Source organism: Hemicordylus capensis, chromosome 3 (genome assembly GCF_027244095.1).
Source record: "Hemicordylus capensis ecotype Gifberg chromosome 3, rHemCap1.1.pri, whole genome shotgun sequence".
In the NCBI taxonomy this organism is placed as follows: Eukaryota; Metazoa; Chordata; class Lepidosauria; order Squamata; family Cordylidae; genus Hemicordylus; species Hemicordylus capensis.
In genome coordinates this window covers 274,253,214-274,266,603 of record NC_069659.1, presented here as the reverse complement: position 1 = coordinate 274,266,603, position 13,390 = coordinate 274,253,214, and the positions used below count along the sequence as shown (strand labels likewise).

Here is a 13,390-nt window from a genome sequence, read left to right as displayed (position 1 = left end):
CTTCTGGAACTGTGCACTGCGCCACACAATGCTGCTCAACTGGGAGCACACTGCCCTCCCAGAAACATGTATGGAGTTGTTGGGGGTGGAAGGAAAAGGTGAGTTTAACCAGCCTTCCCCCTTGCCCACTCGCTGCTCTGACCACCTGCTCACGTGAACAATCTTCAGTTCTAATCAGTCTTCACAGGCAACCCCATGTATAGAGCTTTACATTTTTTGTTCCTTGAGATGACTGAAGATGGTTGCTAGAACTACATGGTCCAGAAAAGATCACAGCTAATGAAGCAGCTGAAGACAATAAAAATCCTTGTGCTAGTTAGTCCCAGCACTAGATCAGGACTGAATGAGTTGCTTAATTGGGTGACATCTCTGCAGAATGTGCTGTCAGTCATTACATGACTTTTGGGAATAGGGCCATTTTATGGTTCCTATTCCGGTTCTAAATAGATTTTGTGGACCAGGCATTTTTTTTTTTAAAAAAAGCTGCATAATTGGCCTCTGAGAGGCCTATTTTAAAAAAATATTAAAAGCTTGTGAACCCTCCTGAACTGAACTGAGGGGGTGCCGGAGCAAACCAGGCCAGCTGGTTCCGTGCACATCCCTACTTAACTGCAGTAAGTCAGTAGTCCCTGGCTATTGATAGTCTGGCAGGAGAGCTGGTCTTGTGGTAGCAAGCATGAATTGTCCCCTCTGCTAAGCAGGTTTGCATTTGAATGGGATACTACATGTGAACACTGTAAGATATTCCCCTCAGGCAATGGGGCCACTCTGGGAAGAGCATCTGCATGCTTGCATGCATAAGTTTCCAAGTCCCCCCACTGGCATCTCCAGATAAGGCTGAAAGAAACTCCTGCCTGCAACCTTGGAAAATCCGTTGCCAGTCTGTGTAGGCTGTGAGGCTATTCTCACAATTGCCCAAAAGAGGGCTAAGGGATCCTAGCCCGCTTTTGGCTGATCATGTATTACAACGGGAACCGCATGGATCCCGACAGCAAACCTCCATAACTACCCTTCCCCTTAGATGAGGTTAACAGAGCGCTCCGTTAACCTCATCTTTTTGGTCATGTGCTGCCATGGCGTGGCTCCACACCATGGCAGCACATGAGGAGACCCCTGCCGGGAGGCTGCAAGCAGCCTCCTGGGCTTGGGGGGTGGATGGTCTCTTCAGGATGCCCTGTGCGCTTGCGCAGGGCATCCTGAAACTTTCAGGGGCCGTGCAGCCCCTGATCCCTGCAACCCCCACCAGCTCTGTGACAGAGCCGGCAATCGTGTGGCCGGCCGATCCGGCTGCCCAGGGTTGCCTTTGGATCATCTGTGGGGAGAGTGGGCTAAGCACGCTCTCCCCGCAGACCTCCTTTTGGCGCAGCACACTGCTCATGTGACTCGCCTCAGTATATTCCTATGTTCCTATGACCTGTGGCAAATGGAGCATGTGAGGTGAATCTGTGTGCCACTCTGGCTGGTGTAGAGAAAGTTTGAGGTTGCGCATGGGAAGGTGGCAGAGCAGCCCCACTCCTGACATCAGCATGAGTGTCACCGCTCTGCCTTCTTCCCGCACACTTCCTCAGTCTCTCCTAGCCAGCCTGCTGCCAGCTTGCTAGCTGGGAGGCTTGCTTTCTCTATCTCATTCTTTTGCAAGAGAAAAAGCAATTCTCCCAGCAAGCATATTGGCTGCAAGCTGGCTGGGAGAGGCCAAGGAAGTGCAAGCAAAGGAAGCAGACTGGCTCTGATGTTAGCATGAGAAGAATGGCTGGCAGTCAGGGGGCATGGCTGGTGGCATCTTGGCATCAGCTCAGGTCTTGGCATGGCACTTCAAAAAGGGGAGCATCAGCAGGAGAGAGGGCATGCCCTCACCTCTTGCCTGTGGGCTTCTCAGAGGCATCTAGTGGGCCACTGTGGGAAACAGGATGCTGGACTAGCCAGTTCTTATGTTGCCGACCCCTGCACAATACTGTGTTTAGCGAATTTTTATTTTGCATGACAGCCTCCTGTCCTACCAAGGTCTAACCACCAGTTAACAGCACAATGACAAATTTTTGTACTTGTTCTCTGTGGCTATCTACTCAAGGCTAATCACCCGTGATCTTCAAAAAAGAGAGAGGAAGGAATTAAAAATATAATTTCAGTTTAAAACTGGTACTGGGAGGTTATGGAGAGCAGGGAAGGCAAATAGTTTTATAAATATACAATACCTTGATTTTTCTAATAACATTATTTGGGACTTATGTTTACATTCATGGGCTAGATAATTTTTGGCAGGAATTGGATTTTGAAACTTCTAACAGGTCTTCGTGGATGCTGCTTTGTTTCAAGTAAGCTATGCTATTCACGGCCTCCCTGGACTGTATTTTGCTGTAGTTTCAGCATTGCTGTTTCCAGAGATTTTGTATGGATGTGCTTAGCTTTGCTGCCTTAGGCTGTGCCTCGTTTCAAACGTCAGTTTTAGTAGTAAAATGGTTGATAATATCTACTACAATCTTGCAAGACTCAAGATGTATTTTCCCATCTCTTTCCACTTTAAAAAAAAAATCCCTATCCCATACCATTTAAGATGTTTGCTTTTTCCTTTGTGATGATAATTTAACTGCCTTTTAAGAGAGTGTTTGGCTTTTCTCAAGGACACTGGTCAGTCCTAATCTTTTGCACAGAGACCTACAGCTTGACAATTACTAAACTCTAAAGGACTTGCAGTTCCCTTAAAAAACAAAACAATAGTCTGTGCTTAGTTTCATACTATGAAGTTTTGTCAGGATAGTGTTTGTTGTTAAAAAGCATTAGGTCCTATTTCAAGTTTCAATATCACAGACCCTTGTTGAGAGGTAATTTCATTTTCAGGGTTTGAATGGTCTCTTTCTATCATTTCAGAGGTAAGGCAGGAAAAGATAGAGAATTATGGAAGGACTTAATTTTATAGTATATAATTTAACGCCCCTCATACGCTGGAATGCAGAACCAGAGTTGGAATCCTGAGAGGAAAAATAGACTCCATTCCCCCCCACTGCTTTGTAGCCAGTTCCATGTTAGAGGGACTCCCAGCTCATATTTGTATTTGGGGCTGAAAGAATAGAATTTCCTGCTGCTTCGTGTAGTAGGAAGGAAGGGATTTACTACTCTCCTGTAATAGGGCAACCTTTTTTTTTCCTAATAAGAAAAACTATGAATAGCTTCATACTGCTGTAGTAGTAAACCTGAGAAGGCAATTACACGTTCCCCTCCTTATATGTGCAGTGATGTAACCCTTCCTTTGCCAAAAGAATCCTCCCTTCTTCAATTTCCATCCTGATACCTAAAGTATTATGCATGGATGGTGGGGCAATCACTTGGCAGTTCATTCCATTGTGCAAGAGTTGTTGTGGGGTGGAATTGCTACGATGTAATTCCATAGGTCTGCTTTCTCTTTCTCACTCTCCCACCATCTGGATCCAGTTAGCTCACTCGGCAGTAGGACTGAGTCTCATTTCCTCCAACCAGTAATGTTACATAGGCAGTGATCCTGGCCTGCCCCAGCATAATTGAAAATTATGTGTATTGCAGACTTGCAGCGCTGAAATGTAGACTCGTAAAAATCTAGGGCTCAGGTAGCCTGTGGAGATTGGATTTGGCACACAATGAAGCTTTTATGTAAAATAAGAATCATAAGCCACCACATTAATATTGTATTATGGCTATGACAATTCTTGGACTGAGAGACTTTGAGGCAATCTTGAAGCTATTGAACAAAGCAAATGTTTTATTCTTTATCAATGGAGCTGGATCTTTTTACTAGTGATGAGCTGAAATGGAGGGGGACATTTTATGAGCGTTTTCTTCTCTCACAAACAGCACTTCTCTTCAGAAAGCTTTTGGGCCAATAGGGGAGGGTGCTGCAGAGATGTGAGACCCTGACACATTCAGGTGGTCCCTGACCTAAACACCTGTCATTCAGGCAGCAGTTGTGGCAATGCTCAGTGTTGACCCTTTTCACAGTCCCAACTGGCTGCAACTTTAGTGTTTGTTTTTGTTTGTTCCTAGCTCTTTTTCCTAATAACCGGAGACATATAATTCCTTCCAGATTATCAGAGCTATCACACCAGGCTGCTATTCTGTTGCCATCTTGACTTCTCTCCCTTTTTCCTAATAACATTAGCACATATCCTCAGATTGGGGGCAAATATTCCAGAGTGTGAACAGTGTATTTGTTCTGAACTACCTTTGCTTGTCTTCAGTAAAGGCATAGAAGCTGTTCTGACATGCAGCTTAGCCCAGGCTAGGGATGCCTAGCCTGGGTTAGGCTATGCATGAGAACCACCAAGATTGGGCCTAATCCTGGTGGGGCAGTGCCGCCTAGCCCCGCTATTCAACCAGCCTGTTAGCTGAGGTTAAGGGAGCAAGCATTCCCTTACTCTGTGCTACTTGCTCATGTGCGTGCACAGTCTGCTTCCAGCCTGGCCACACACAGAGACGGACACCTAGAGCGCCCCTCTCTTGGGGGAATTCCCTAATGCAGTGCGCGTGTTGTGCACTGCATTGTGGGATTCATGGAGGTTGGAACAAATTCCAGCCCTGGATCCATCTGCCCTGCTCTATGTGGAGTGTGGAGTCCCTCAATTGTCTGTGGTGAAGGTAAATTTTTTGGAGTCTTCCCTGTCCACCCGGTCTTGGCGATCGTGATCGCCCCATATAATATTAGCATGGTTTAATCATCTATATATTTAATCCTCGTAGACGTGCCCGTCCTGATGCGTGGAAAGCGTCTCGGCACCCAGCGGATTGGCTGGATGGCAGAGGCACCTGATTGGCTGGGCAGTGGAGGCTCGCACGCAGCAGGACTCAGGAGGCCGTTGAGCTGCTGCCGGGGGAAATTGCCGTGGGCAAACCAGCGGGCGGCGGGGCCTGCCACGGCGAGGAGGAGGCATTGGCGGGCCCTGCATGGCCGCCGGGGTCAGGAAGCAGCTAGGCCGCCAGGAAGAGGAGGAGGCAGCGGCAGGATCAAACGGTCTGGCAAGCTGTCCAGAAACTGTGGGTAGGGAGCGGGGGGGGGTGGAGAGAAGTGGGCCGGATGGGTGTCAGAGTTAGGGAGAACTAGGGGTGCAGATGCTATGCACCTGGTCAGGTAGTGATAATAATTTACTCAACTGGATGTTTTACTTAGATATTTTTAAATAGTGGCTTTAATTAAATGTGGTAGTTTAGCTTAAAAAAAGAGAGAGAGAGAGTGAGACAGAGAGAGAATCGCCCCATAGTGTAGATACATCATTGACTGTATAATGACATAATTGATACTAGAAAGAAGACATGTTATGGTCTCCCCCCAAAAAAATTGCAAAAGCAATTAGGCTTCAAGCTTGAGGCTATCATGTCTGTGAAATGGCACAAAAAAGTAAGTTTTGGGGACCTTCATTACTCTGAAAGAGTTTGCTTTAACTTCACTCTCAAAATGAGAGTGAAGGAAAATATACCTTTGCAAGCAAGGCAGCTTTTTAACTTGATGTTGCTACAGGTTTGTGTGTGTCTGTGGCTGTCTGTTTTTCTCATGTATGTAATAATTACTTTGGGATTAATTTATTGGTTATTGGCTACAGTGCACCTCCACCTGACTGTGGTGATGCTTGTTTATTTCCCCCCTATAGTATATGAATATGCAACAGCAGTTGGTAATTGTGGGAAATGAGCCATGGGTGGGCAATCTTGTCCCTCCTGCTGTTGTTGAGCTACAACTCCCATCATTGCAAACCACGATATGGCCGGGGATGATGAGAGTTGAAGTTCAACAACAAATGTAGGTCCAAGATCGCTCACCCCTCTGAGTGGTCTCTCTTGGCTTTGCTTGGACTTAGTGACATGTTAACATTATATTTCTTTTGAGACTTTTCCTTTTGGATTTTTGTTTGAAATTAGAAGTAAAGACTGAGTGTTGACTTTTGTAGAAATTAAATGTTTGATCTGGCTCCTTCAGTTGCTTATATACAGATATGTTCATGAGACTCTGTGTGTGTGTTTGTGTTTGTGTGTGTGTGTGTGTGTGTGTGTGTGTGTGATATTTATCAACCACCTAACATGGAAATCTCAAGGTAAAACCCTTTAAAACATAGCAAAAATGAAGCAGTTAAAACCACAATTTAGTTAAAATTTAATTAAAATGATTTAGACACAGTTAAAACCATTTAACGTTTTTAGCAGACAGCCTGAGAAAACAGTGAAGATATTCACACGCACGTGCAACACGTGCCAAGCCTGGTTTGCACATGTGTGTGAACTGCAGGGATTGGGCCCAATTCTGCTGGCTACATGGAGCCAAACCCACCAAAGTAGCCTCCCTCATTTTCTTGATTGAAAAAAAACCACTCATTTTCTTGATTGTGTGTGTTTACAGTTGCGGCTGGCACACTTGGGGGAGAGAGGGATCCCAATAATGCACCGCACACTTGCGCGGTGCGTTATTTGGGCCCTGGGGGGCGGGGTGATGCATGGCGGTGCATCCCAGTACCCCCACCCCCGGAGCTGCTGGGAGCGCAGCCAGTCCTCTGGGCGGGTGATCCGCCTGCCCAAGGAAGTAGGGTCGCTCGTCTTTGGGGAGGGTAAGTGAAATCCGCTGTCACCACAGACCGCTCCAGAGCTTTTCTCAGTGATTGTGAGAAGAGCTCCAGAATGTCTTAACAATTTTTTAGAAAGGCAATCAGAGATGGAGAAGCTCTTATATCAACTGTGAGCACCCTATGGGAAGCACAGAGAAGGCCCTGTCCCACGTCTCCACCAGATTAGTTGCTGGCAGCTCTAACTGGATCTCCCCACATGATCTAGGCCAGGGATTCTCAATGTTGGGTCCCCAGATGTTATTGGACTTCAGCTCCCATAATCCCCAGCCCCAGTAGCCTTTGGTTGGGGAATATGGGAGTTGAAGTCCAGTAACATCTGAGGACCCAACGTTGAGAATCCCTGTTCTAGGCAGCAGGGTTCATGGCAGAGAAGGCGCTCTGTTAAGTATCCTGAACCAAAGCCATTAAGGACTTTATAGATAATAACCAGCACTTTGTATTTTGCTTGGAAACATATTGGTAGCCAGTGCAGTTCTTTAAGATTGGTATTATATGGTCTCTTCAGGTTGGCCCAGAGACCCATCCTGCTGCCTCATTCTGTACCAATTGCAGTTTCCACACTACATACAAAAGCAGCCCCACATAGAACACATTGCAGAAGTCTAACCTGGAGGTTACCAGCACATGTTACACTGTTTTAAGGTTGTTTTCCCCTAGAAATCGGCATAGCTGATGTATCACCTGAAGCTGATAGAAAGCACTCAAGTTTTGGGTGTGATGATATGTTAGATAAATAAATAAATAGATAAATAAATAAACTGCCTCATCCTGAGAAATCAAGGAGAGCTTTGGGTCCAGGAGTTTCTCCAAGCTATGTACTTGTTCTTTCTGGGGCGTGTAATAGAACACAACAGAATTTTGATATCACACTTTGCAAGGACAGAATTAGACTCGATATTGAGTTCTACATTCTAAGGACCTTGGCATTCATTTGCTAAGAAGACCAAGTTTCTAGTGCTTAAGCTTTTGAGAATGGGTTTGAAAGTGTGTGACCAGTGCCTGTTAAATCTCAGTAGCTAGAACTGGCGCCTGACCAGGCTCTTCAGTTATTACAAGTTGGTTTAGTTCCCTACATAGTAATGTGCATTGGCCATAACAATCAGAACCAGAATAAATTATGCACAGTAAGATTGCATTATGCAAAATTGATTAATTTGTATAACTTCTGTTTTTATTATTTGTGAAGCAGAATTTGAATTATTGTAACTTTATTTGCTACACATTATACATAGCCTGAGTTATACCTGGATATGACACAGTCTCGAGTGGCCACAAAGCAAAAAAAGTGCACCTTTTATGAGGTTGTTTTTTTTTAATGGTGCATTTTGTTCTAAAAAAAAGGAATTAGATTTCCTGCCTTGGTGAATAAAGATTGCTCTTATCCATGCAAAATGTGCAGAAGAATGAATGAATATGAGATTCCCTTTTGGTTACTGCTGTTATATTTTGAGTATGAGCTGATTAAATAATCTCTAAGCAGCAAGAGGGGCAATCAGATCTCTCTCTCTCTCTCTCTCTCTCCCTCTCTGCCCCCCCAAGCCTAGTGTTTGACCACTTTCCTGAGACTCAAGAAATCTATATTCCATTACGTAGCACTATTGTTTAAATATTCTGTACTTAAATACTGTTTAGTGAGTTGCATTAAATGTTACTGTCTAGGAAGGATGTGCACAAAATCGGTTGGGCCCAGTTCAGTTTGAAACCAAACCAGTTACGAACTGGACAGCATTTTCGGTTTTGCCCCCTCAGACAGACCTCCCGGATAAGCTCTAATTTGAGCCGGTTTTGGCCCCATTCAAGGGTGGTGGAATGCATTAAAATAGTGTAAAATATACTCCACTGGCTGCGGCAGTCTCAGGAGGTGCTGCGGCAGCCATGCAGGTATGTGTGTGTCTGGAGGCTCTCCCTCCCCCTGCCATTCTCCCCCCCAAGTCTCCCAAGGCTGGTTCAGCCTGTTTTTGGGCTGTTTGGGCCCCCTGTGTGTGCAGTGGTCATTTGGGGGGCTGCCGCGAATGCACACGGGTCATTTGCGTGACCACTGCCACACACTTTAATAAGTAATTCATTATTTTACACTATTTTAATGCCCCACCACCCTTGAAACGAGCCAAAACTATGAGAGAGGTTCAGTTAAACCTCAGACTGAACTGGGTCTGGTCCGATTTGAGATCACACTTCCGAACTGGTTCAATATCAAACCGCTTTGCACATCCCTACTGACTAGTATATCTAGTAATCAAATCTCCTATATTCCTTCTACATAAGTCTTAAAACATCCATTCTTCTCCCAGTCAGACGTTAAACATATTGGGTCACCAACTCTCTAGGATTGGCCTGCACCCTGAAGCCTCCAGGAATCCGTCTTAATCTCCAGGTGGTTACAGAAAGCAATCCTGGAGATTTTCATGCCTTGATACTGTGAAAACATTGGAAACAATGTTGGGAAAATAAACCGCTCCAGGAATAGCTTCAGTCAGAGTTGGCAACTCCGATGAGCCATTTCACATGACGTATCTATTGCTGCACTCCAGATTGCAGATTAAATGTTTGAATGCTGTCCCACAGGGGCAAAATACTATGCATGTAAATCTACACATGCCTGAGAGAGGTTTTTGGCCTCAGCTTCTCTCTGCCTCCCTGTAAATACTGTCCTTCTCAGTGTTCACCTAGTAAAGGTCAGTGGCAAGGCATGTGCTGAGAAGTGACTAGGTAAATTCAGAACATTTTTTCTCAGCAGGGCCTACTTCCTGTGTAAATTCGGAATCCTGTCTACTGACCTCAGTAACAAGAATAAGCTTTGGCTGCTATTGTTGGAAGGAGTGAGCCGTACCCTATTCCTGCTTGTGATTCATGAACAGGATTGTTGACTGAGTTTCATTTTCATGGCCAATCTACTGACTTATGTAAAGTCATTTAAGGCTGGGAGGTTGCTTGGGTGTCATGGGGCCACATGTTCGCCAACTGACTCTTGTTGCTTATGTTGATGGACAAGGAGGAAATGACACTGTTAAACTAACAAAACACAAGTTGGTTTTACAAGGCTGAATTTTATCTTTTTACATATAGAAAGTTTGCATCTTTTTAATCTGTAAATTTACTGTGTTAATCCAAAAGCATCTAGTTGCAACGCTTAAACACACTTCCACTTGAATGTCACAGATTCAGATTAGCTATATGAATGACTGCATTCACAAAATTGGATCAACTCCATCTAGAGACATTTTTCTGCAGAACTATGATAGTACTTTTCAGATCAGAAGAGGCAGCTAGCAAAGATAACTGATTACGTTACTGATAATGCTGACAAAGAACATGTTTATATAGATATTCTAATACATCGTCTGTGTGTGCAGTGATTTTTTTTTTAAATTTTGTGACCTTTATATCCCTCTCTTCTTTCAGGAAGTCTGAGCAATGTTTAACTTCACAACACCCCTGGGATGTAGGCTAGGCCACCCATTGTTTGTGAAATTTTGATTATTTCAAGGCCAATACATTGTGCTTCACTGCTATGTGCCATTTGGCTCATAATGTTAAGAGCTTTGAAAAAATATATTGTATCTAAAAATGTGAAATGTGACTATGCACTTGCACATATGTGTATCATTTGGGGACAAGGTCGTTTTTATTAGGCCAAACCAGACCTCCAAGTACGTGCTTGCTCCAGATCTCTAGATAATTCTCTTAAATGTCCTGTATCATATATCAGTGTTTTGAAAATTTGTTTGTCACATTCACAGGTTTTAACATTTTTGGATATACACTAAAATGTTCTAGGTATACACCTTAAAAATGTAAAATGTAAAGGAGTCAGTGCTTGTCAGGGAGCCATAATTAGTTGCAGCTTCCTGCTGAGTGTACATTCTATGGCCAGCCAGGATTGGCCTTTGCATTATGTGTGAAATGGCCCTGAGTGGGGATATGAATTAGAGCTTCAAAAATTGAAATGCAACACTGTAGCCACGCAGTCACAAATAGCATTGCCCTTTAAATAAGCAGTGTAGTGCAATTATAAGAGGAAGATTTGATAAGCAGTAGTTTTTTAAGCTATCTGGCCACTAGGGCAAATGATTACCAGGTCTTATTCAGGATTAGCAGGTGCTAAAGAATGCATTCTATATATAAGTGGAGTGTTCTGTTCTGATATAAGAGATTTCATATATTCTTTAATGTTACAATAATGATGATTTGCCCTCCATTTTTTTTGTTTTCTACTTTATTTCTCTGTGCAACTTCCTTTTCCAGAACTACTCTAGTAATCAGTGTGTGGATGGTAACATTGTCTTTGCCCTCTTATTCTTCTTTTAATGAATTGTATGGAAATATTTACTGCATATTTCTGTTAACCACAACCACAAAAAAAAAATGTTTCTAGGCTTTTTAAATTTTATTTTGATCCCCTCCGCCCTTTTCTGTTGTTGCATACATTTTTAGCTCCACCTTTCCCTATGTTGCCTAATATTTATTTATTTATTGCCTTTCTTTTCTGAACTCATTTTTCTTTTTTCCATTTTTGTTTCCTCCATCCAGTACCTCCAGATGAAATGGCCACTGCTTGATGTTCAGGCAGGGAGCCTACAGAGTAGGCAAGCCCTCAAGGATGCTAGGTCTCCATCTCCAGCACACATTGTTGTAAGTAAATGAAGAAGAACTTCTTTTGTTTGGGGGAGAATGGCATTAACAAGTTTTGCTTATTGTTCTTTACTTCTCCAGATAAGCTACCTGATGAAAGTGTGGGGATATGTCCTCAATTGTCACTCTTAGACGTATTCATTCTGTTAACACATTTTTCCACGTGGCATAAATAAAGTATCGGAACAATAACTTGTTAAAGTTACTCATAATTGTTATTTAAACTGGGTGATTTGATCTGATTGTTTTAACAACTTTGTTAAGAAATTGGAACACCTCAAAAGCAGTGGAATTCTTATTCATAAAGTTTATCAATACAGTTTTATTCTCATTAGAAAATGAGATGTTTGGACTGCAAAGAATGTTAAATATTTTAATGATCTCTGCTTTTCCCAGCATAGTTAAAAAAGGAAATTATTTTGGAGGAAGGCTATTGCATCTGAGTAGAAACATTAATTTCAGTCTGAAAATAATTGGGGGCTATTTTTCTGGGTTTTGAGGCTATGTATGTATGCTCATGTATTGGGATTTCCAAATGTCACACTTTTTGGGAAAACATATTTTAATTATGACTATTCTTCCTTGACCCATTCCCATCTATGGGAACACTTTCCCCCACCAACATCTGAAAGGTTTATAAAAAAAACTTATTTATAACTCCTAACTCCCCATATTTACTTGTGTCCATTCTTACAACTCTAAAAAATGAGTAAGAACCTTGGCCATGAATTATGCATTATTTTAAATACTATTTTAATTGCCCTTGATTTAACTCTTAACTACAGTAAAATCAGCAGAAGTTAACATTTAACTTCTTCTAAATGGTGCATTTTGTTTAGTTAATAATATAAACTCTCTGGAATAAATGTTATAGCTGAATTGTTTGTTCACTATATTTAATAGATTTCATTTATTCAAATGGCATGACAAAGTTAACATTATAGGAAGAAAGAAACTCTGGATTTAAGGAGGAGACGACTTGGAAAAACTACCCTGGATCTGTAGCAGATGAAATTGAGAATGGGCATATGGCAGTTCAAACATATTTTAACTAAGGGACCAATCCTGGTTCTTTCCAGGAACAGGGTACCGAGGGCTTTCTTCTCACCCAGGGCCAGGGTATAGTAGGCTTTCCCCAGGGCAGATTGTGGAGATGAACAGGGTGCAGAGAGCCATGAGTGCTTAAAGAGGAATTGGAGCCAGGAGACTGTGCATACAATAAGGATAGGTGTGGAGAGAAGGGGATAAACTGGGCCAACTCCTGCCCACTTCCTCCCCTCTTTCAGTGACTGCATCCTCTATGTGTGTGTGTGTGTGTGTGTGTGTGTGTAGTCCTTCCTGTCTGTCTTGCTGATTGTCAAGTGAGAGGAACAGGGAAAAGTGAGCTTGCTATTCTTGTCCCTCCACATTCCCATAGCTCGTCACTTCCTTCTCAGATGTCCATTTCCTTTGTGTTGTGGGAAAGAGATCAGGATTGCACGCTATATTCATAATATTGCTTCGCACCTGACAAAAATTAACTACACGTTCCAAGAGAGAAAAACTAAAGTAAGCTGAAAAGAGAACAATCATACAGCAACTGCAAGGGCCTCAAACTTGCTGGATCTTTAGTGTAATGCTAAAATCCATAATGCATAAAATTCAGCTTTGGTCCTGTTCCCTTTTACAGATGAGGCACTGACCTCCAGTATCTACCTGAATAAAATTTTGTGTGGTGGTGGTGCTGCACAAGTGATTGCACCTGCATGTCTGCCTTTTTCAGTTGAACATGGATGGAAAGGGAAGGAAAATGTGAGGTAAAGGAGAAGCAGAAAACAAATGCAAGCAGTAGTAAAAGAAATGTGGAAGATAGAGGGTAGGGAAACTCACATTTCCAGCCAAGTTTCCAGGAATTTGAGTTCTTTATGGGTTGTAAGAGTGGGGCTCACTCAACGTAAGAATTAGTAACAGTTGTTTTTCAGGAAAGCTTGATATCAGAAGTAACTCTAGAACAACTAGTTTGGAGGAGAAAAGGGGTGGCAAAAACTTTAAGGAAGTGAGGGTTTTGCTTTACATTAAATACTTATAGAAGTAAGGTAATTAATATTGTTTGTTTATTTACCTTATTAATGAAGCTTGCTTGACATTTCCCTTATTTATTTATTTATTTAGCACATTGATATATCATCCAAAACTGATGTCTC

The 13,390-nt window shown here is 42.7% G+C and overlaps 1 protein-coding gene across 28 annotated transcripts in view; it reads left to right on the top strand.

Moving 5' to 3' along the window:
* The window catches only part of TCF7L2 (transcription factor 7 like 2), a 286,203-nt gene that overhangs the window by 103,848 nt on the left and 168,965 nt on the right, over positions 1-13,390 (top strand). For all 28 annotated transcript variants that reach the window (XM_053308530.1, XM_053308560.1, XM_053308537.1 and 25 more), the window contains one exon: positions 11,106-11,207. In XM_053308530.1, the coding sequence (XP_053164505.1) occupies positions 11,106-11,207 (102 nt within the window). The remainder of the gene's footprint in view (positions 1-11,105; positions 11,208-13,390) is intronic.